The 22,783-nt window shown below is 43.6% G+C and overlaps 1 protein-coding gene across 5 annotated transcripts in view; it reads left to right on the top strand.

Moving 5' to 3' along the window:
• The window catches only part of adamts3 (ADAM metallopeptidase with thrombospondin type 1 motif, 3), a 137,856-nt gene that overhangs the window by 47,170 nt on the left and 67,903 nt on the right, over positions 1-22,783 (top strand). For all 5 annotated transcript variants that reach the window (XM_076891210.1, XM_076891208.1, XM_076891209.1 and 2 more), the window contains exon 5: positions 18,527-18,720. In XM_076891210.1, coding sequence (XP_076747325.1) covers positions 18,527-18,720 — 194 coding nt within the window. The remainder of the gene's footprint in view (positions 1-18,526; positions 18,721-22,783) is intronic.

Below are 22,783 nucleotides of genomic sequence, written 5' to 3'. Positions count from 1 at the left end.
TGAAGACAGTCAGGGATGCTGCTTGACCTTGTAGTCGGAGGGGAAACAGAGGTGGTGGTGGATTTTCTGAGAAGAGTTTCTGTCTGGCAGCAGAAAGGATTCAGAACTTGAACACTTTGTCACTCGCTGGCTCTTGTAAGAGATGAGTATTGTGACCTCGAGTCACAGAATAGAGCGTGACTGGATGGGCTGTTTGGGTCAGCGGAGACGTTTTATCACGTACGTGCCCTGCAGAAAGCCGTGACAGCCGTACTGCATCGCACACACCTGCAGATTGAAAAATGGCAAACTTCATAACTATTTGGAAACCACAAAGTCACTCACTGTTCCCTCACACAGGGAAGTGCTGCTCCTCAGACATCGAACATCATCAGTCATACATCTAATTAGAACAAGAAGTAATGTCGGTGTTTGTAGGGATTTTATTTATCACTTCTAAGTTCAAAGGATCAAATTTAGAAGAAATGAACTTTCTTTACTTTGTCTCTACTATAAATAATCTGCAGACAGGTTTGGATTTCGTTGCATTGTGTGTTGTGTTGCTGGTTATTGTGAACTGTGGACACTGACTCGTGTCAGATTCAGTCTTGTGTCAAAAAGTAATCCTTCACCTGATTCTCTCAGGATGCTGGTTTTGTAAAGGTTACAGCCCCAGAAAGTTCTCAGGGTGAGGAAAGTAACCTAAAACTGATGGAGGAACACAAGGTGGTTTGAGTCAGTTTGCAAAGCTTTGTTGGAAACATGCTAACAGAGTCCCGGATGACAAACAAAACAGTCTTAACCTAGCTAAAGAGAAAGATAACGAAGCTGCATCTCAACTCCTTATCAACCGAGGACAAACAGGAGAACGGACAAACAAAAACAGGCCAGCAGAATAAGACTAGCAGCAAACTCAAAAGCACCTGATGTTCTGACAACCACAAAACTGACCAAAGGCCCTGAAGTGTAGCTCCAGTCAGCTTCTATAGGCCTGGAGAGCATCCATTGGCTGGAGGACTCAGTCCTCGGCCAATAACATGGCCGGTTGTCTGACTTATTGAGACTACATGGAAAATATTAGCATTCTTCCCAATCATTGTCTCTTTTTAAAGCTTTGTGCATTTGCTTTGTGTAAGTCACGTCACCAGCTGCTGCTTTAACACTGATTGGCAGCTGTGTGTCTGCGTGGTGTAATGTACTGTCGTTAATAACACAAACCTGTTAAGCATTGCTGCATGATTGCATGTCATGAACAAAAGTAGGTTCTAGTTCTTCTGTGACTAACTGCTCACACAGCCCAGCGTATCACCAACTCAGCGCACTCCAATTATCATCAAGCAAATGTACGACTGAGGTCGACCCACAGCTTCCTGATTACAGGTCAGTTTATAAGTTAACAACAGTCATGAATTAGCTGTGAACAGCAGGTATGATTGGACTCGAATGTCACAATAAAACAGGAAACAGTGAAACTAACGCGAGCTTAGTTTCACATAAGGGAGGGACAGCGGAGGCATGAATGAACACGAGGAGGGACACGGGACACAAGGACGCACATAAACACCGAACACACACAGAGGACAGAGACACAGGGGCAACCTAACGGACAAGAACTAAACAGGGAAACTCAGGACTAAGTGAACCTTAACATAAACCATGACACCTAAATACAAGAAAACTTCAGGTCAAACGACCCAGGACCAGCTGCACGTGAGCTCTTTGAAACCTCCTCACACCACAGGCTTGAGGGAGGGCGAGCGCCGGCCCATTATGTTTCATTTCAGCGCCGGACAGCCGGCTTTTTGTTGTTTGTTTGGCTTTCTTTTGATATGCTATCATAGCTCGCCAAACACTAGGTACAAAGCTGCAAGCGAAACCATCGTGTGCCAGCATCCAGACGGCCCACACGAAGCTGAACTCTGCAAGCAAAAAACACCGAAGGACAAAGCTCCGCTGCTTTATTTAATGCAGAACTTGTGCTCTTGGGACGTGTTCTGTTTACACTGTCCTCAGAAGAAGCTAATGACTTTTCTGTTTCATGCTTAGTGTGAATCCAACACAACAGTCTGAAGCTCCACACGTGAATCAACCTCACGAGGAGCTCATAAAAAGTGCATCAGCCTCTGATTTCTGCTGAGATGCGGGGCATGTGTTTTAAATTGTAATGCGTGCGAGTGAGTATTGATAGGGAAAAGCAATTTAGATATGGTAATTTAAAAACAGTAAAGGTTATCTGGTATTTGGCTGCTGCTGTTAGCGAGGATGGTTTCTCTAATGTTCTGTAAACACAAGTAATTCCAGCAATGTCAGAGGTGAGTGGAAACACTCGGCGTCCATCCCCGACGGGTGTGTGTGTGCCTTTAACACACAACAACAAAAGTCATCCACAGCTTTGAAGTCGCTGCCGAGTCTTCACGCTGAACGCATCATAAATCTGTCTTTATAGCCTGAATGCAACAACATAGCTCCTTCCTCCTGTGAGGAGACCGTTCTCCACCTGATACTCTTCCCTGTTTGTGTCCTGAACCGGCAGATTGGGAAGATATTTTCCACATTGCATTACGTCTTCAGAAGTACGGTTCCCGAATGCGCCTGATGTGTTCTTTCCATGCTAAACCTGGTGATAATTAGCGACGCGGGTGCAGGCCAAGGATCTGGAAGGAGAATGGAAAAGACCTCGGGAGCATTGAGCAATATTTTGAGTCGAAAAGCGCTCGCCTGTGTTCTCTTCTGACTCGCTGTTAAATCATCCAGTTGCTTTCCAAAAGGCGGCAGCTGGAAGGAGCTGATGAGTATCTCTTTCTTCTTTCCATCCAGTCTGTCTGTGAGTGAGCCAAATACTTCAGATTCCTGTAGCTTGTCGTTATACTACATTCACTGTGCCTTGTACAGAGAAGCGCTCGGAGACGGGACGGGCTTGTGGTCGTTTGTTAGTCAGAGTGTTGCAACGCTTTATTTTTCATTGCCTGATAAAAATATCTTTGAAAATATCTTTGCATTGTGTAAGAATCTGACTCTGCCCTCATGACTGGAAATTACACCACGCAGTTCATAGCACATTCCCCAGAAGTCTTTCTGTGATTACGTGCAGATGTCAAAAGTGTTGCTGTAGGTGGCAGAAGTCAGTCTGCTGTTAGTTGTATCATTTGTGGTCTGTAGATTGTGTTTTCCTCCTTTAATAGGTTTTCTTATCTCAGTTTATACTTTTTTCAACATGATGATGCTGTTAACCTCGACATCTAATGTGTTAAAAGTGTTTTGACTGACTGTCTTGTCAAAAATCTTCCCAGGGCGATCGTGGCTCAAGAGTTGGGAGTTCGCCTTGTAATCGGAAGGTTGCCGGTTCGAGCCCCGGCTTGGACAGTCTCGGTCGTTGTGTCCTTGGGCGAGACGCTTCACCCGTTGCCTACTGGTGGTGGTCAGAGGGCCCGGTGGCGCCAGTGTCCGGCAGCCTCGCCTCTGTCAGTGCGCCCCAGGGTGGCTGTGGCTACAACGTAGCTGCCATCACCAGTGTGTGAATGTGTGTGTGAATGGGTGGATGACTGAACATGTAAAGTGCTTTGGGGTCCTTAGGGACTAGTAAAGCGCTATATAAATACAGGCCATTTACCATTTAATTTACAAAAATTCACATATTTTTGTCAAATAATGACGAGCCCTGATTTTTGTATGCAAAGATGCATAATTACCGAAGGACTATTAAGAGTTGAAAAATTACCTCTCCCCCCGAAATAAACACGTATGGGTGAATAATTCATTTGTCTTTGGTCACCTGAGAAAAAGACAAGCATCATAAAACACACGGGCATTGCCTGAAGTTACACATGGGTTAAAAATGAGGATAAGCTGCAAAGAAACGGGGTCCACAGGTGCAAAACCAAAAGATAGTTTGTTATTTTGGTGAATGAACTATAAAAAAATCTCAGGTTCATAGTGAGTCTCACAAAAAAAGAAAAAAAACTCCTCCTAATGATTAATAGGACAAGTGCGAGTGCAAAAGCTCGAAGCAGGACACCAGGTGCCTTTTGTTGTGCAGCCAAACTACTTAGGAATCAGAGCAGTACACACATGACCTCAATACTAAATTGAAATATTTTAGCAGGTAGAGTCTGCTGACTGCAGGACTGAACTGAACGCCGTTAGAATCGCACGGATTATAGGCAGGAAGCGGAGCGGGCGACCCTGGAGTCAGAGGCCAAACAGCGATGAGAGACTGCCAAGAAAAATCTGCATATTAAAAGTAAACACTGACACAGATTAAGCACACAGGGCGGCGCTGGCCCGAACAATACTGAAGCACACAAAACACGTCTGTTTAAATCCAAGGGATCATCCTTCATGAGGTCTTGAATGAGGATGACCACACTCTCAGAAATAAGGGTGCGGTAAACACCGGAGTCGACACATCGGTGTGTTTCTGTCTGCATTTTTACACAGGCCTAAAACGTGACATGCATATACGACATGTTCCCAAGCAGTAACACAAACTCTCTGCTTCTTTGAGATATTAGGGCTCAGTATCTGTGTTTAGTCAAAAAAAAACCTTTTTTTTTCATATTTGGCATCAGAGTTCAGGTATGTGCAGCAACCAGCTGGTCGCTCAGAAGAAACCGGTCCAGGTAGCGTACAAAGCTCCGACATTTCAAAGATACAAACAGCAGGAGTTTACAGGGTACCACCCTGCATTTATATAGACGTGCTGTTGACCACTTAAAGCACTTTACATTCACCCATTCACACTTTTAACATCACTTACACTCATCAGGAGCAGTTTATGGGGTTCTGTATGTTACTCAAGGGAACGAGGCATTCAGACAGAGAGATCAAACCCTGAATATCTCATTAGCAGACAACTTATTTTACTTTCTGAGCAAAAGCTGCCAGAAATGATAAAAGGTGAAAAGCTCCCTGATATCTGCTTCTATCATGATGTAACTGCGTACAAATAAGAATCACATAGTAGATTTGTTTCAGAAATTCTCTGTTGTTGTGGGAGTTGCTTTACGAGTTGAACGGTCTTTGAGATAAAGATAAAAGATTGACTGGAAAGATAAAAAAAAATTTTTTAAATCTGCTTTTTCGAAGGACTGTTTATCTGGAGTGTGAAAGAAGCATCGTCACACACATCGTCATCTGTAACTGGAAATTTAAAGCCGATTACATTTTTATCCGAGAAACAAAACAGGCAGAAAACATCCGATCTGGAGGTAAAGACCACCAAAACCTTTGACAGTCACCTTTCAGTACTTGAGCTTCTTACATTTCAGTACTTTATCAGTAGTTTAGGGGAGGGAAGGACTGGAAACAGTTTGTCGCTTGACCTTTCAGCGATGACATTGGGTTGTTTGTACTCTGTGAGAAAGAGTGGGGGGAAAAAACGGATGCAGATCACCAAAATATATTGAACCCCCTGAAAGGAAATACAGTGAGCATTTCTTCCAAAAAGGCAGTTCACACCCAGCATGAATGAAGCCTAAGTTTTGCAGCATGTTGTAACTGACTGAGCCCAACAAGGCTTACCGTTGTCTGCTTCAGGACTCTCGCTCTGCTGCTCTTAAGTCACCACAAACACACTCCACACAAGTTTGATATTCTGCAGCTCAACAACAGATAAGCAACCTGGCAACAGAAAGACATTTAGACTATTTATGAGTGCAAACGGTAAGCTAGTCCAGGTTTAAAGAATAGGTCCCCTTATTTGCTTTTTACCATGTTTGAATGCTAAATGCAGAACGGGGCTAGCGTAGCCTGAAATCTGTCCAAATTTCAAAACTATACTGTGTAACATCATATATAGCACATTTGTATTTGATGGTTGGCTACAGCAGTTTGTCACATTTTATTTTTAATAATTCCCGTATTGGCAGCGATAATAACCTGGGCCATCACAGGTGACCCGGTACTGTAATAAGCAGTAGTAACGTTAGTAGTCCAAATGCACATTCATTCAGCTTTGAAGTGCCAGAGGAAAGAAAAGAGAGCTCATTAAAAATAAAGCTTGAATGGTTACAATGCACTGGTATTGGCTCCCAGTTTGTTACTTCCTTTCCTTCCCCAGACCAGTCAGCACAGGCACAAATCGCTCGAGTAGCATTTTCTGCCAAAGCTGTAAATATAATGATGAAGCAAAGCAAACGTCCACATTATACAAATACAACAAATAACAGAAAACAAAAATCAGATAACAGGTTTGCTGCCAACACCAAGTCTGAGTGACACCTTAAGCACGGCTGATAAAAAACATCTTCTGCAGTAGTTTATAGATCAGCTGTCTAATCCTGGCCACATGTTTGAAACCAGGCTTGCTAACTGTTGCATGCACAATTTCCAGATTTGTGTGTTTAGTGTCTGGATCTATCCGCTGTGATGTGACCCACTGGTGTTGATCTCCACCTTGTGAAACTTCTAATTTTGGCTGATGCCTTGTTTTTGAAGCCTGAAATTACCTGGAGTTATATGGAGTTTCATGTTATCGGTTTTGCACGCAAACCCCCTGTGGAGATGTCTCTAATAAAATGTCCCATTTGTCCTGCCAAAGTGACCTGACTTCAAAGATGTTTGCTTTGGTGACAAACATTGACTTTGATCTTAAATCTTCTATCCTCTGTTTAAATTTCCTATTAGGACCTATTATGTGGAGGTTATTGTGATGCAGGACTGCTCTGGAGGTAATCTGATGTGTTGTTGATTAAAAAAAATATACTGCAGGAAATTTGATGGGAGTACCTATCAGCTGCTGTGCCTCCAATCTGAGAGCATGCCTTTCACTTTTGATTAGATGCTGCGTCTTATCTTGTCTCTTTGCATCTGCACTCTCTGTGACAGTCTGACTTTTCAGTAGCAGCAGATGTGGACCCGCGTACTCCTGAAGGTCCACGTGGCTGACAGACCTTTTTTCTGTCAGGTTAGGCTTCATTTTATGGCTTAATGGGTGGCAAATTTCAGAGCTGTTACACAAACCACAAATCAAGGAAATCACTCTTCCCTAATCCACTTGTTGTGTCATTCAACATTTGCCCTCCTGGCATGTCTCCCAGCTGGGCTGCATCACAGGCTAACAAGTTTTCAGCTCAGCTCAGTTGAAGCATTAGCGGCTATTCTGGCTAGTTTAGACACTGGATGGGCTGTTTGCATTATTTAAAGAAGTATTATTACCAAATATTTGTGGTTTTGTAGCATTCAGCTTCCTTTGAGCTGTTAAGAGCGAAAAAGAGTTAAATGCTCTGATATCTGATAGCTGTTTTGAGACTTTAAAAGAGCAAAGCACCTTTTTACACCTTTTACAGGAGTGTTATAAACAGAGGGCGGTGTTTTAGGATGGCTACTGTCATTTTGAAAATCTTAGCACCACTTGTATTGGGCAGGGCTAACCCGTCCACTATGACGGGGTGACCCCGCGGTATCATCGTGCACAACAGGGGACGCTTTCATTGTCGCTCGGTTTTTGAAGTCTTGCCCTGAAACATTTATCAGTGGACTGGACTTTTGACTCCTTCATATAGCAGGTTATTTATTAAACTATAATGCTCACTGTCTGCTAAAATTGTACTTTAGTCTACTTGTATGTAAAATATCAGCATGAAATGTGTCTCTATTTAAATACAAGTATAACCCGTACACGACAGCCAAGTCCTCTATGCATCGTCTGATCTAAGCATCGGGGTTTCTAACAACCTTTCTTCAGGGAATGTTGGTGCTTTGTTCTTGCAACGAAAGGCTCAAAGTTAGTTTCCTTAGGCAAAGCAGCCAAGACCCAGAAATCATTAGTCTAGTTATTCCTTAATATACGGCTCAGCGGGAGCAGAAGTGTTTGCTTCAACTTTATGCCTGAGACTCCCCATGAGCCTGTTAATAATGATTCAAAAGCTTCAGGTGGGCCACAGAGAATGCACACGCCCCCTTTTTAAAAGTCCCCATCACACATCGGCGCAGAACCACAAAGCTGCGTGGCGTCTCCATCACGGGAAATGCTTCGGCCAGCATCTTTTCTCCTGTTGCGGTGCGCTGCTGGTAATTAGGCTGCTGTTGTTGCTGCTGTCACCGCTTATTTTCAGCTCTATTGTAGAAGAGAGAGGGCCAAAACAATATTGCCTCAGTCATAAAGCCCGGTGTAATTATGCCAGCTTTTATGTACCCCGGGGAGCCAAAAATCCCCTGACATGACAAGAGGTAAATTGGCAGCAGTAAATTGGAGCAGAGGTGGGCGGGACATTGCTGTTAGTGGTGACATGAAATTGTCAGTCTTGAGGTAGCGTGTCGGTTTTCTGCCTTTTGTTCACTCACCCTGAAAGGTTCACATTAGAATAGAAAAGGATAGAATAGAAGAGCCCTTTGTTGTCATTGTACATGCACAGAATTATGGGTGCTCCACACCGACTGTGCACGAGTAAAATATAAATAGTAAGACAGAAGGAATAAATAAAAAAGAGGAAAAGTATATGCAGTCAACAGGAATACAAAGTAGAGAAAGGTGCACATTCGAGAACAAAGGGCATGGAAGCAGTGCAAAGGACTCGGTCTGAGTGTAGAGTCCGTGTGCGAGTGGCCTGAGCAGTGAGGGTCACTCAGACCATGGCTCAGATTGGTGTGGTGGGTGGGCAGGGGTGGAGTTTGGGGGCATAGTGTTTGTTAACAGCCCAAGGGGAGGAAGCTGTCGGCGAGTCTGGAGGTGTGGGACCTGATTGAGTTGAGGTGCCGACCAGAGGGAAGCGTTTCAAACACGTGATGGGCGGGGTCCGAGGGGTCACCTGTGGTGGCCCAGGTTTTCCTGAAAAGGAATTGCAGCTGCTGCTGGGCCTTCTTTACCCGTGCGATGGTGTTGTAGGTCCTGGTGTGATCAGTGCAGATGTGGGTGCTCAAGAACCTGAAGTTTAAGTCAGATTCCCCCTGCTCTCTGTTAATAACCCCGCTCTCTGCCTCCTGAAGTCCATTAAGAGTTCTTTTCAGCGTTAAGTTATATTCTGAGCAGCAGTGGGACAAGTTCTCTACACTGTCTAAGGAGCTTGCAAAAAAAAAGTGTCTGGACTTCTTTAAGTAGCTTGAAGACGTTTCACCTCTCATCCGAGAAGCTTCTTCAGTTCTAAGGTCAAATGGTGGGGAGTCCCAGATTTAAACCTAGTGGGAGTTTCCCCTCACAGAGGGACAAAAGGACCCCCTGTGGGGACTCTCCACCATTTGACCTAAGAACTGAAGAAGCTTCTCGGATGAGAGGTGAAACGTCTTCAAGTAACTTAAAGAAGTCCAGACGCTTTTCTTTGCAAGCTCCTTTGACTACGATGACCTGGAGGACTGAGAACCTTCACAGACATGATCTCTACACTGTCTCATTCCCATCAGAGATGAGCCCATGCTGTTGGTTGGGTGGGTTGGTGTGCACTCACAGGTGTACAGGGCTTCCATGGGGGGGGCTAACTGAATCCTAAATTGTCAGCTCCATAAATTGTACAATAATGAATCACAAACAGTATTTATGAGCCCATAAAATGAGAAATGAACCAAAAAAGGTTGATTAGACTTTTTCAGATATGAAACAGGACCTGCTGTGTCAGTGTGACAGTGACGGCATTATCATTCAGGCATTCACACAACCCTGTAACACTGATGGAACTGCAGTCTTCTGCTGCCAGTGGGTATTGTGCAGGAGATTTAACAACACTGACAGTACATACGGTGAATAATGCATGAGGTTATGTATTTATTTTTTTAACCTTGGCAGCTATTTTCTTGGGGCTGCATCGATATTTAGAGATGTGTCATCCTTTATGTTACGGGTACAAATCCATGCACAAAAAATAACTAAATAAAAAAATCAGGAAACGGATCAACTCTTATGAAATGTAAAGCTCAGCTGTCAGATATGAACATGAAGCCGTTTGTTATTAGCCCTCAGTGCTGCGTGGCCCCTTATCAGGGAGCTTTTAATCTGTCGTCTGTGAGGCGTCCTGATCGATCCAATCTCTCAAACTTTTCAAGATGTATCCGATTCAGTTCACTTTGTCATAATTCACCATATCTCAATGTTTTATAGACAGGAAGTTTTAGAGAAAAGTGAGAGAAAATCCACATTTCACAGCATGAAAAATATTAAATTACTTTGAAGAGTCGTGTGTGTTTCTTTTGTGCTGCTCTCTGATATTTCTGCTGAACTAAAAAGCTTTCATTGTCAGACCTTGTGAAACATAACTGTTGTATATATAAAGGAGCAGCTGTGATGCTTCTGTGAGATTAGTTTGGGCAGAGCGGGACCATGAGACGGCGACTAACATCAGACGCCTCGTTTTCTTTTTGTGTTGTTGCGGTTTTTCCAAACATTTGTTTAAAAAAGTAAAGACACTTGATATGAGACACGTGTCAGCGTGACCTCAGAGTTACTCGGGTGACACAGTAACTGTGACTGCGTCCTTGTCGTGAGAACAAACTCTCACTGCCTCCACACACTCGGTTTTTAACTTTTGATCTTTTATTCATTCGACAAACACGACGCACAACAGACAAAGTTATAGATGAATTTGATCGTTTTGGATTATTGTCATTTTCTCCTTTTTCATTTGCCAGTGGGACTTGTTACATGTCACGTATCAAACGACTTGGTGTGTTTCATAGAGGAGAGTTTGGTTTATGTGGTCAGTGACCAGAAAAACCCGAACACCAGATCACTGCCATGTCAGGCGATGCAGAGTGTGGCTCCTTATCACTGAAGTGATTACCACAGGAGTCCGGTAGCTGACCGAGCATGTCATGATCCTGGAGGAAACGCAGCGTTGCCCATTGACGGATTAACTTTTCTTTGATGTTATAGTTTCTTTGTAACAACATTTTTTCCCCACATTTTGAATGTGTAAGCTGACCCAGTGTACATCCACCTCAGCCCATTGAGCCCTTTTGGACGTGGAGTTAATTCAAGTCTGCGTACGTAACTAAAAAGCAATTACCCACCGATTACATAGCTACATATTTTTGGCTCCGCGATTATCTTTTGTTTCCTTAATCCAAGGTTTTTAACTCTTAGCGGTAAACGGCCGTTGGGGGATTGTTGCCACCCTGCTGGGTGAGCAACTTAAGAATGAGGCAACACAGAGGTCAGGCTTTCTGATATCTTGTGAACACAATAAATGGAGAAAAACGTGACCGCGGATTTAGAAATAGATACCATGGGTGCATCTACTAACTAGGAGGTACTGAATCCAGGAAAATTGATTAGTCTGTTCCAACTACCGTGCTGAATTTGATGTCAAATTCAAGCTCAACTGGACAGAACGTTGCTGCTAAGCCTTTTTGCAAATTTCAGTAAGAAAAGTGCAGCAGACAGCCATAAAAACAAAATCCACTCAGTCAGGCTTTTAGCAAACAGCCCACGCTGGCGCTGCCCTCCTCTTCTCTCCCAGCCTTAGTACTCCTGATGAGCTGAGTGGAGACTGCTGAGCTCCTGCACACACTTCACAAGGTGGAAGGACAATACCTGGAGGACAGGAGAGAGATGACCACAGACTTTTGACTATTTATAGACTGATCATATTCAGAGCTGAAATAAACGTCATCTCCCTTCTTTCTCAAAGTGACGTTTCTAATGTGGAGACTACAGTAAGATCAGAGGAACCTAAAACTAGCATCTTGTTGTGAGTGTTGCATGTAGCTCACACAGATTTAAGTATTTAAAGCACAAATATGCCATAAACCTTTATTTTCTATAACCGCCTCACAGTCTTACTCTGGTTGGGGCCAGAATCGCTCTTTTACTATTAAAGTTCATAACCGCGGGATATGGAATAAATTATTGTGATTGGTCGTTACGGTCTGACTCACATGTCCCTTTCCTGCTGTCTGGTGACATCTCCCATGTGGAGATGTGGTTTGTCCTCTTTGCTTTCCTTCTCTGTCATCTTGTGCTTTAGAACAGCAGCGGTCAGGGTGGCGCTCTCCTGTCACCTCTAATCCCAACTTTTTCACAGTGTGTGAAATCAGAGTTTAAGCTCTTATCTGTGCGAATGAGGGCACGGGGTATGGAAATGGAGCTCTAACTGCTGCTATTTCAGTTTATGCAAATGGATGCTTCCAGTCCATTTGCATAAAGGAAAATGACAGAGATGATCTAGTGGCTCTGACTCAGGAGTCTGACATCACTCTTGACTTTAACCTGGAATAACCTTTCTGACTTGTGTGCAAGCAAGCCTTCTTTTCCAATCACTGAAATTCCACTCATTCCCACTCAGAATCTAGTGACTTCATTTCCAGCTGCACTTCCAAAGAAAATGTAGAAAACCAAACTCCCGTACTTGTTCCTGATCTGTTTGTCCCGCCGTATTTCACGTCTAGTTTTGGCTCACGAGACAAATCACTTTGAACTAGAGCTGGGCGATATGAGATTTTTTCATATCACGATATGTTTTTTTCATTTCAGGCGATAACGATATCTATCACGATATAAGCCAAATAACTATATTTGTAAGATTTAAATGTGCCGTTGCTCACAAGTAAAATGTGAAATAATCAGCAGCTTGTTTTTATTTAAATATTTATTTCCCATAATAAGTTCAACAGGGTAGATGTACTTAAGGAACATGAGACTTTTTCAGATAAATAAAGGCAAATATTGCAAACTACACAAAAGGCAGCGGCTAAAGCGTTTAAGTTTCAAAATAGAACAAACGAAACAGACTAAATTGTCAATTCCACTTAGAAACAAAATATTAATTCTAAAAATAAATCTTAGTTTGTTTTACAGAAGAACAGACAAAACTGACTAACTTTTGTCAATATCAAATAAACTGAGAACTAAAAGGAAATTCTCAATCTCTCCTTGTTGTATAGCTGAGCTTTTCAAACAGTTTTAACAGTTACTTTAGTCTGACAAAAGCCGAATGACGAATTAGCGCTTCCAGTCAGAGACTGAGGCTACGTCCACACGTACACGGGTATTTTTGAAAACGGAGATTTTCCGTTTTCATTTTAAAAAATAATCCCGTCCACACATAAAGGCAGAAATGAAGGAAAACGCTGCTATGAACATGCCAAAGCAGCAGGTGGCGCTAGATTCCTAACCGTGCAGAAATGTTGGCCAATCAGAAGTCTAGAAGCCTCGGTGGGAAAAAGTAAACAAAGCTGGGGCACAGAAGCAGAACAGAGTCGTGTGTGTGGACGGACAGTAACTGTGTGTATATGTAAGCATTTAAACACTGCAGAGAGTAGAATTAACAGTAACAGTATTGTAGAAATTCATTTCACCGAAACAATAACGTGGCGCACAGTGTGACGCATGCACCAGTTTATTGTATTTCCAGACTTGCTTTCGGCACAATTTACAGTGAACGCTACTCTGTTTTTTGTCAGACTTGAAACAGCCGAAATACCTTCACACTACGGAACTTCTTTGGCTCTTCTGTTCGACAATCTCTCCGGCGTTGGAACCATCATCTGTTTTCTCTTCGGTCACGCTCGGTTGATTTTTCTAGTCGGCACACTCATTTCCTCCATTACCCGCTGGCTGCTTCCCAAACAAACACACGTGCGGCTTGGCACTTGTGCTGTACGTAACAAGTCACGCGACGTGACGCTGCGGCTGTGATTGGTTCGGCTCTGCGCTACCTAATTTGGATTGGCTGACCTTTTTTTTTTTTTTTTTTTTTTTAAGAGGACAAGAGCGGCGAGGTCTATCGCGATAGCTTAATTTCTCTATCGAGTAAAAGTTATATCGTGATACATATCGTTATCGTTCTATCGCCCAGCTCTACTTTGAACTTATGCAAATTCCTGCCCCGATCTCGATAAGAGTTTCTGTACCGTTTTGCACACCTGGTGGAGTACATCCTGCCCAATCCCCCGTCTCTGCTGCAGAAACAGATAAAAGGATTACGAGCCATATTTTAATTCGCATTCCTGCCTATTGTTGCTGTAAAACCTCGGAGCTCGTGGATATTTTCCTCTAAATGAGGGCATTGCATACTTTTCCTGTAGTAACGTTTCCGTGGAGACATGTATCCATCTGCACTGAAAAGGGAAAAGCTTTTTGCGTGCGTATTTGAATGTATAAAAAAAGGATTTTACACAAAGTGTCATTATTGGCTGCGTATCAGTGTCCATCTTACTAATGGGTTTCGTGTGAGTGTCCTTGAAGCGTACAACGTGGATATTAATTCTGTCACAGCAGACAGTAGATTTCCACTTTCAGCTGATGGCGCGATGCCTGTCGCCTACGTCTGTGCCATTTTTAGCCTGCGGCGGCTCTGGCCGGCCTCATTGCCACCTTGCCGCACATTGCCATGTGTGGGCAGACGCTGACCCAGGGCCCCCGTCTCCTGGGCTGCTGCTGTTGCATGGTGGGGCTCCCACGGGACTGGGCTGTGGCCCGTGGTGGGGCGAGGCAGAGGATGGCGGTGGGGTGCTCGCCACTGACTCAAGCACACTGGCAGTCTTAAGGAGCGCTGCTGAGGGGAAGTCCTGTGCGTTTGAAGTAGGGACCTCAGAGAGCCTGTTTACTCAGGCAGGGGAGGGGGGGGAGCTGGCCTGCTGCACAAGAATGCCTGTGTCATGACGGGAGCGGCGGAGAGGAGGAATGCGCTCCACAATCCCAACACTGTAGAAGCCGGGCCACGGCTGAGGTGGCAGCCATTTCTTCCTATTTATTTTAGCTCCCTCTCCACTCAATCACCGGCCCTGTCTGTGGTCCACAGCATCCCTGGAAAAATGAAAAATGGCCTGTGCTTTTATTTATGGCTTCAGATTTACCCGTATTTGCCAGCAGAGTATCTTCACCCAGTGTGGATGAAATCTAAAACTGTGAACTACTTTACTTCAGTCATTCGTTTATTCAGGGAAAATTCAGAGAGCAGGCGTGCTCGGCCCTGCTGTCCTTCAGACGCAGTTCAGCTTTTCACTCTTAATATGTTCTTGGTGGTTTGCAGGAGTTGCTCTTTATATTCCATGTCTTTGGCCAGGTGAGGGGTCCGCTCTGGCTGAAAATGTCTTCATCTTCTGTAACGCTGCTCTGCCATTCATCCGTGCTGCACAGGATTGCTGTATATGTGTGACGAGGTTATTTCCAGTGCCCTCAGTTTTAGCCGAAGTCACAGGTTTCTACAGCACGATTTGTTTTGACTCACCTCGCTGCCAAACTTTGTAACACGGCCTGATGAGAGCTTACCGAAACGTCTTCAGTATACGAGCTTCTTGTGAGTCTGTGGCACCTTTGTTTGCCTACTCTGGTTTGTTTGTAAATGGGCTGCATGAACCAACGTGAACCCAATTTTTAGCTCCAGGCCTGTGCTGTCTTGCTGACAGACATTTGTATTTATTGCTGAATGGACAATGACCTTTCTTGCTTTCAGTTTATTTTTTCGCTCTGAGGATTCATTGGCCTTGTACAAATTGCAGAAGAAGCCAAGGCGTGCCTCACGCTCTCACTCAGTTTGGTTTGAAATAGTGTTCTCCTGTTGCACTGAGCTGTGAAATGAACCAAATACATGCTGCACGGCGAGGAGGTTCGAACACACGGCCGGCTAAAGCCTTTCTGTGTGGAGCTTGCATGTTCTCCCCGTGTCTGTGGGTTCTCTCCAGGTCTTCAGCTTCCACCCAAAGACATGCATGCTGGGTTAACTGATAGAGGCGGGATCACCAAACACCCCACAATATGATATTACCACAATCTTTCACTGATGATACCATAGTACATTTTTCAGTATACTGCATATTGCATTAACATATACCGCAAATATGGTCCTCAAAGTTCAGCTTTGTCATTACATGCATGCTGTTTATGATAATACAGCAATTAACCGTAATAAGTAGTTGAAAATTGTGTATTTGTTGCCGTCTGCATAGACAGAAATTTTACACATATTACATCTGCGCTCACAACCTTCCTGTTCTATGTGAATATAACCAGAATACAAGCAGCTGGGAGCCAGCTGAGTGGAGTGGAGATAGAAATGACTGACTTTCTGTCTGAGAGTGGTTGTAGTCAGACTGCAGCTGTTTGCAGAAAGGTTGCCTCCTGATAGGAAACTAGGCAACCTGTGCAATCACCTTGTGAGTGTGCAACACCCTGAAAGGTCTGAGCAAAATTTAGTTGGAATCGGTTGCAGAATGTGAAAAAGATTAAACATTTGTTCCCTCCTTTTGACATTTTTCTTTGATAATCTTTAAATGGCTTTGAAGCCTTTATAACTGTTGGATTACATACACCTGTCAGGCTCAACCTCAAAACCTCACATGTGAAGTGAATAACCATCAATAATCTCACTCAGTGCTGAGAAACCTTTCCTCCTGGCTTTAACGTGGATGTAATTTAACACACACGGCCACTTGAACATTGTTTCAGAGCAGACACCCCCCCGGTTTGAAACTCTCACATGTCAGCAGCCTCCTCCAGCAGGTCAGCCTGCCCTCCAAGTTGCAACAAATGCCCTAGAAAGTTTTGAGGAGCCCCCCCACCTCCATCCGATTCTCCTCACGGAGGAGACACCTTGTATTAGTGGACCCAACTGTGCTTTGCCAGAAGCCAGAGAGCAGCCCCTAGACGAGCCGTGTCCATGCCTCGGTGCGTCAGAGCTGTTTTGGTTGTACATCTACACAATATTTGCCAGGTTTTCAAGTTGCCGCCGATTGTTGTGTTGACACCACTGTATAAATGCACTTTAGAGTAGCCAGAGTCTTCTACAAAGAAATCAGCAATGACTCTAAATACTTTTTGTAAATGGGAGTTTTCATTTTTTTACACTATTACAAAGAAAATCTAAAAACAAATTCCTCTTACTGAGAGAGTCACTGTTGGTGAGTTATCAAAAGCTGCAATGGTAACATGTATTATAATTATCATATAACATGTTATAACAAAGTACAATTCAGCGAGAGGTGACGATGACCGTTAAAACACAGTTTTCTCTGCCTTGACGAAGAGGCGCACCCCGTTCATTCTTATTTTTGATTATATCTGAAACGAACTGCACACGTCAGTACAGAGCTAACAGGATGTAGTCCACTGTGGTTAAACCAAATAAAACACTGGAAGCATAATCACCGCCTTACTGGTAACCACCAGCTCCACTAGAGGAAAACAGTCTCGCTCGGAGACATCCTGATGAGTCATTCAACCTGCAGCTCTGCCCCTCCGGCCATTATAACCAGTCAGTCTGCTCGAAAACAAGAAAGACTTTTTCCTTTTATTATAAGATGATAATTAAATTTGCAACACTTTTAACTATAAAGCAGCAAACTGTGGAGTGAAGAGCAGCCGCTCGATACCCCCTCTGTAGTCCTCGAGGCCCCGATATCTGCACTGCTGCCTGCGGTTTCACAGAGATACCCTTAGCCTCCAGAGTGTGAGTAGTATAAGCAGTATTATGGGAGCTTTAAGTACTGGTGGTCCATTCCATCAAAGTGGGAAGTATTAGCACATTCAGCTAGTTTGAGGAGAGGAGCCTGAAATCTGTCAAGTCAGACAGTTCACCTAATTTTCATATCGAGGGAAGCAGAAACTCGGTTTGAAGTCAAATCTGATTTGAAAGTTATGTAACAACAGAGGAAAGTCTGTGGGTTGTAAAAATGCCTCAAAAGCTACAAGTTCTTTTATCCCGTGTACTAATTAAAGGCAGTGAACCCCATCAGCCTTTGTTGGATTGAAGTGAATTGTGGACTGAATGAACTGAGCTGCTGTCACAGACCTTTTTATCCTTCCACAGATTTGAAGCTTTAACAGTTGCTTTTAGCATCAGTTTACCTGTCAAAGCTCCATAACACAGTCAGCACTGAACAAACAGGGTGAATAACACAAAGGTCGTCTAATACACGAGGGGGTTTCTGGCATTTTGACTAAAACAAAAGTAGTTTTCTATTTCTCGCCTTGTTTTTTCTTTTTGTTTTGCTAAATCAACATTTTTCAGGTAAATAAGGAGCACTGCTGTGTTATCCCCATAGTGCTTGATTTGTTTGACCAAAAGTCCAGAGATGCTGGAATGAAAATGATCTGAAACAGAAGGTCACACAAATCCACTCATTTAAAGTTGGAACCAGAAAATGTACTTTTGCTCCAGTAAATGATTAAAACAGGAAATTATAAACATGTTATTTGCCTTTTCAGCACTTGAATTGAAGTGTTATGAAATCCAGCTGTGGCTGCGCACCCGGCTGGAAAATGTCTCCTTTTGAAAACATCTGCTTGGCTTTCTCCGTACGTCGCTGCGCCATCGCCTCATACTGCTCATTAGCTAATCATTAATCAGAAAAAACAACATAAAGCTCCGACTGGATAAACCCTTTTCCAACCATCAAATATGAAACATGTATAATTCAGGCCAGCAGGCACTCGACTTCAGAACAAGCTTTGGCCTCTGCTGACACATTCATATGCAGACAGAACCTGCAGACCTGCAGCTGCACGACTCGCTCGTTAATGTTGATCGAATGCTCGTCTAACACAATGTAATTGTTATGTAATAGCAGATCAGTGAGCGCCTTTACCCAGTTAGCATTTTAAAATGAACGCCCTGCAGCGGCTTTCACAGCTGGAAATGGAAAAAATATTAAAAGTCGTATCTCTCCCGTCTTAATCTTACAGAACCGGAGCTCGATGTTCCCGGGAGCCTCGACTCAGTAACCCGACAGGTGAATGAGACGGTCCGGCGCCGCAGACGGAGGGACGCTGGAGAGGACGACTACAACATCGAAATCCTGCTGGGAGTCGATGACTCAGTGGTCCGATTTCACGGCAAGGAGCATGTGCAGAATTACCTCCTCACACTGATGAACATAGTGAGTCACTACAACTTCATTTTGTTCCTAGTTTGAAAACTGTTGTGTATTAAACCCGACTTGTGTTTTGAATGTAACAGAACAGGGATTTTATGTAAGCACAGCATGCATTAGGGATGCCACTGGGCAGCTCGGTGGTGCAGTGGGAACCCGACTCGCTTCTTGCTCTGCTGGTCCAAACCTCTGCTGGGGCCTTCCTCTGGAGTTTACCTTACCTATGTGGGTTTCCTCCAGGTGCTCCGGCTTCCTCCCACAATCCAAAGGGATTCTGGGTTAATTGGTGATTTTAAATTGGCACTGGATGTGCTTAAAGCACACAGAATAAAGGGTTGTGTGAATGCACTGTACTGACACGTAAATGTAAATGATGATGATGATGATGCAGATTAACCTTTATAAAAGGCAAATATGGTGCTGGGAATCAGAGTGTCTGCTTGTAGGAGCAGCACAGTGGATCAGCGACTGGCGCCTGACAGCAAAAAGGTGGACTGTGTCAGCTGAGCTGGGCTTCAGCATCCTGGGACCCTAAAGCTGGATAGAGTCAGATTCCTTTTTTACTTTACTTTAGTGTTTTTTTCTGTGATCTCTGTGATCATTGACGTGTTTCTTCCCTTGAGTCAGCCATGTTTAAACTAGGAAGGAAGAAGCCTCCAAATAATAAACACTATTAAGTCTCTTTGTCTCCCAAAGCAGTCGTTAACTGTATCTTCGTTTCAAGGTGTAAATGAGACTCATTCAAAGTGCATTTCTAGTTATCCACACTTTTCAGTTTTGTTGTTTGAGAGCTGGTGTTGTCTCTCTGTTGCTGAGGTTACAGTACCCTCTAATCTACACTTCCTATCACATATTGTATGGAACTGGTCTTGATATGAATAAGTGAGTCATTGGTGTCACAGCAGCCCACTCCTGTGGGTTCTCTGCTGTGGATCAGTGTTATATTGTCTGAATCAGAAAGAAATGGAGCCCGCAAGCAGCTGTTGGGATGCCAAGAGCATCTGTTCCCTCCGGTGTGTATTCACACTGTTGTCCACACACAGGGTGCTAATCGTGCCTCCGTGGGAATTATTACAGCCATTCACGTATGATCCCTAGCAGGGATTTCTCTGCCCTCCGTGTGCGTTAGGCAGTTAGCTCAGACTGTCGTTAGTCTCTGGAGGCAGATTAGATGCCGTGTTCGCTCATCACGTCCTCACAGATGTCACAGATACACCTCGCTTGCGTTGTGAGAGATTGGCACATGTGCCATTATTGCCTGGCAGAAAGGTGAAGTGTTCCTTTAATGAGAGGTTTCAATGCAGATGGAAGAGGCGGAGCATTTTTGCCGCCGCGTTGTCGCGCTCTCCGTGGAGTGTCGTCACTCAGGTTTCTGCCGTCGCCGCTCCTCGGCAGCAAATCAGCAGCTGATCAAAGCTTTCTGAAGCGATGGGCCGCGGATGATCGCGTACCACCAAATTCTGATAGACATCGGTTTTTGTGTCGTCGCTGACATGTTGTGGGGCGGAACAATTTCACTTGAACATGAAAGGATTTTAAAGAAATCAATGTTGTTTCTCTGCTTGTGTTTTCATTTCGTGTGAGAGTTTGTAAAAAGGCAGGATTGCCTCTCGTTTCCTCACCGGCTTCATTATTTACAGCGCTGTATTAACATTATCTCATTATTTGTAGCGCTGCATTCAAATTACAAGCCTCTCAGATGCTGCTGATGTTCCCCATAATGGACCCATCCTGCGTTTGGACATGAAAGCAGTTTGTCTGCCAGCTTTATTTAAACGAGGTCCTTTCTGGTTCGAACGCTCCAGCCTGGACTGACTGGAAGGATTGCAGCAGTTTGTTTGTCAGTGACAGCCAATCAGGGCCCATCAGTCACTGGTACTGATGTTTCCTCTAGTCTGGATGTGGTTCACTCTGAGAAAATGCATATTTTTAGTTCAGACTAAAGAAAAACAGATCAAAAATTGATCTCGTCCTATAATATTCATGAAAGTAGGTCAAATTTTTAGTTTTATGAGTGTCACATATGGTCCTATTGATATTTTATGTCATCATTTTTAGTTTAGCTTATTTTACTGTTGCTACATTTAATTTGTCACTTGTTGACATTCATATTTGCACATTTGCTGATATTCAGGTTTTTTCATCATCAGCAGCACTGATCATTTTTGATTCCATATCTTCTAAATGAAATCTCATAGTGCTCATGTATAAATCTTTGTGGTGAAGCACTTTCAAAACATGCACTACAGCCTTTTAAATTTTAAAGAACAGGTGAAAATCTCCTCCTCAGTAGATCTTCACCGAGTTCCTTGGACTTTACCTCTGTCCACTAGAAAGGAAGAGAAAAGTCTGTTCCTTGTAGCCTTCAGCACCACTTACAATAAGATTTAAGTGAGCGTGTGTGTGGAGCCATGACACTCATGCCCATGATGAGCAGAACTGTACATCTCATGATTTTTAGCTATCAGTGCAGTTTACCATGTATAGATGTTTTTATTAAGCCTTTTCTGGCATGAATAGTAAAACTGTGCATTTACACTGGGTGTGCAGTGTCCTTGGATTTAAGGAGCAGAGCATAAACCTCAGTGTCCCTGATCCTGTCAAGATATTCCCATCTCTACATTAAATGCCTCCAAAATCCCTAATAATAATAATAATAATAATAATAATAATAATAATAATAACCTCAGTTCCTTTTAACTTCCAAAGTACTAAATGCTCTTTTCAGTCTGCCACATGCATCACTCTATCGCTCTGGATCTCTGCAGCGTCTGGCACTGAAGTTTTGAGGTTATTGATGGTGTTTTCCAGTAGAGGTCCCCGCTGGCTTTATCTGGACGCAGCACAGTCTCTGAACGCTGATTACTGTGATTGATCTTCTCTCTCTCTATCTCTTTCTTTCGCTCTTGTCTCCTCGTTTCCCTTTTATATTCCTCTGCTCTTCTTTCTCCCTCCTCTCCTCCTCCTTCTTTCCCCTCCTACACCACCTCTTTTATTCTTCTTCTCCTCTCAGCTCTCTTCTTCCCTCTTCTCCTCACCCCCGTCTCATCTGTGTTCATCATCTTCACTCCCTCTGTTTTCCTTTCTTCCTTCTTCTGTTTCAATACTCTTCTCCTGTCATCTCCCCTTTTCCCAGTTTCCCTCTCTGGTCTTCCAGTTTTCCTTCTCTTTGATATCTCTTGCTAATCAAGTCAGAGCCCCCTCTTCTTTGTGTTCACCATCCTCCAGAGAATTGGAACTGATTGGACCATTTAATGAGCATGTATGTATGAATTCTGTGGGCATCTTCACAAGCGACTCTTCGAGCAGTCCAATCAACAACAACTTAATTTTCATGGAAAGTTCTGCATATAGACACACACACACACACACACACACACACACACACACACACACACACACACACACACACACACACACACACACCAGCACTCAAACTGCATTTAAATTATTTGGTTGTGACCAAGCGATACGTTAGTCCTGAATCTGTTACAGCAAATGAGAGAAGGATAAAGTCTGTTCTTTTATTGTTACATACTTCATCATTAGTGAGACTCCAACAGTAAGTGCAGCAGGCTTACAGAATCAGGCAGCTCTGTTTTGTCTTCAGATTCAGATGTCTGAGTACTCGGTGGAGAAACTGTTGTTGTCAAGCACAGCATTGAGACGGTCATCAGGTTTGCGTAGATCTCAGGTGGGATTTTGGCCCAGTCCTCTTTACAGAAACTCCTTTAAGTTCTCCCCTGTTTGGTAACATGACTCTTTTTATGGCACCGAGGTGACCTCAACGTCCTTCTTTTCACTCCGTCGTCTCTTTGACAGTATGTTTTGCATAATTGTCATGCTGGAAGTCATTCTGGTTGAAAAAGGAGGTTCTCAGCCAAGATTTTACCGTACATGACTCCATGCATTGGTCCATCTATGTGGCGAAGTTGTGAATGTGAAGAAAAACAGCTCCAACACATGTTTCCACCTCCATGCTTTACTGTGGGGATGGTGTTGTTTCGGTTGTGTTGGGCTTCATCCAACCACAGCACCATCTTCTTATTCATTGCTATTGATCTTCTCC

The sequence above is a fragment of the Maylandia zebra genome, linkage group LG12, assembly GCF_041146795.1.
Source record: "Maylandia zebra isolate NMK-2024a linkage group LG12, Mzebra_GT3a, whole genome shotgun sequence".
NCBI lineage: Eukaryota > Metazoa > Chordata > Actinopteri > Cichliformes > Cichlidae > Maylandia > Maylandia zebra.
This window is presented reverse-complemented; position numbering and strand designations above follow the sequence as displayed.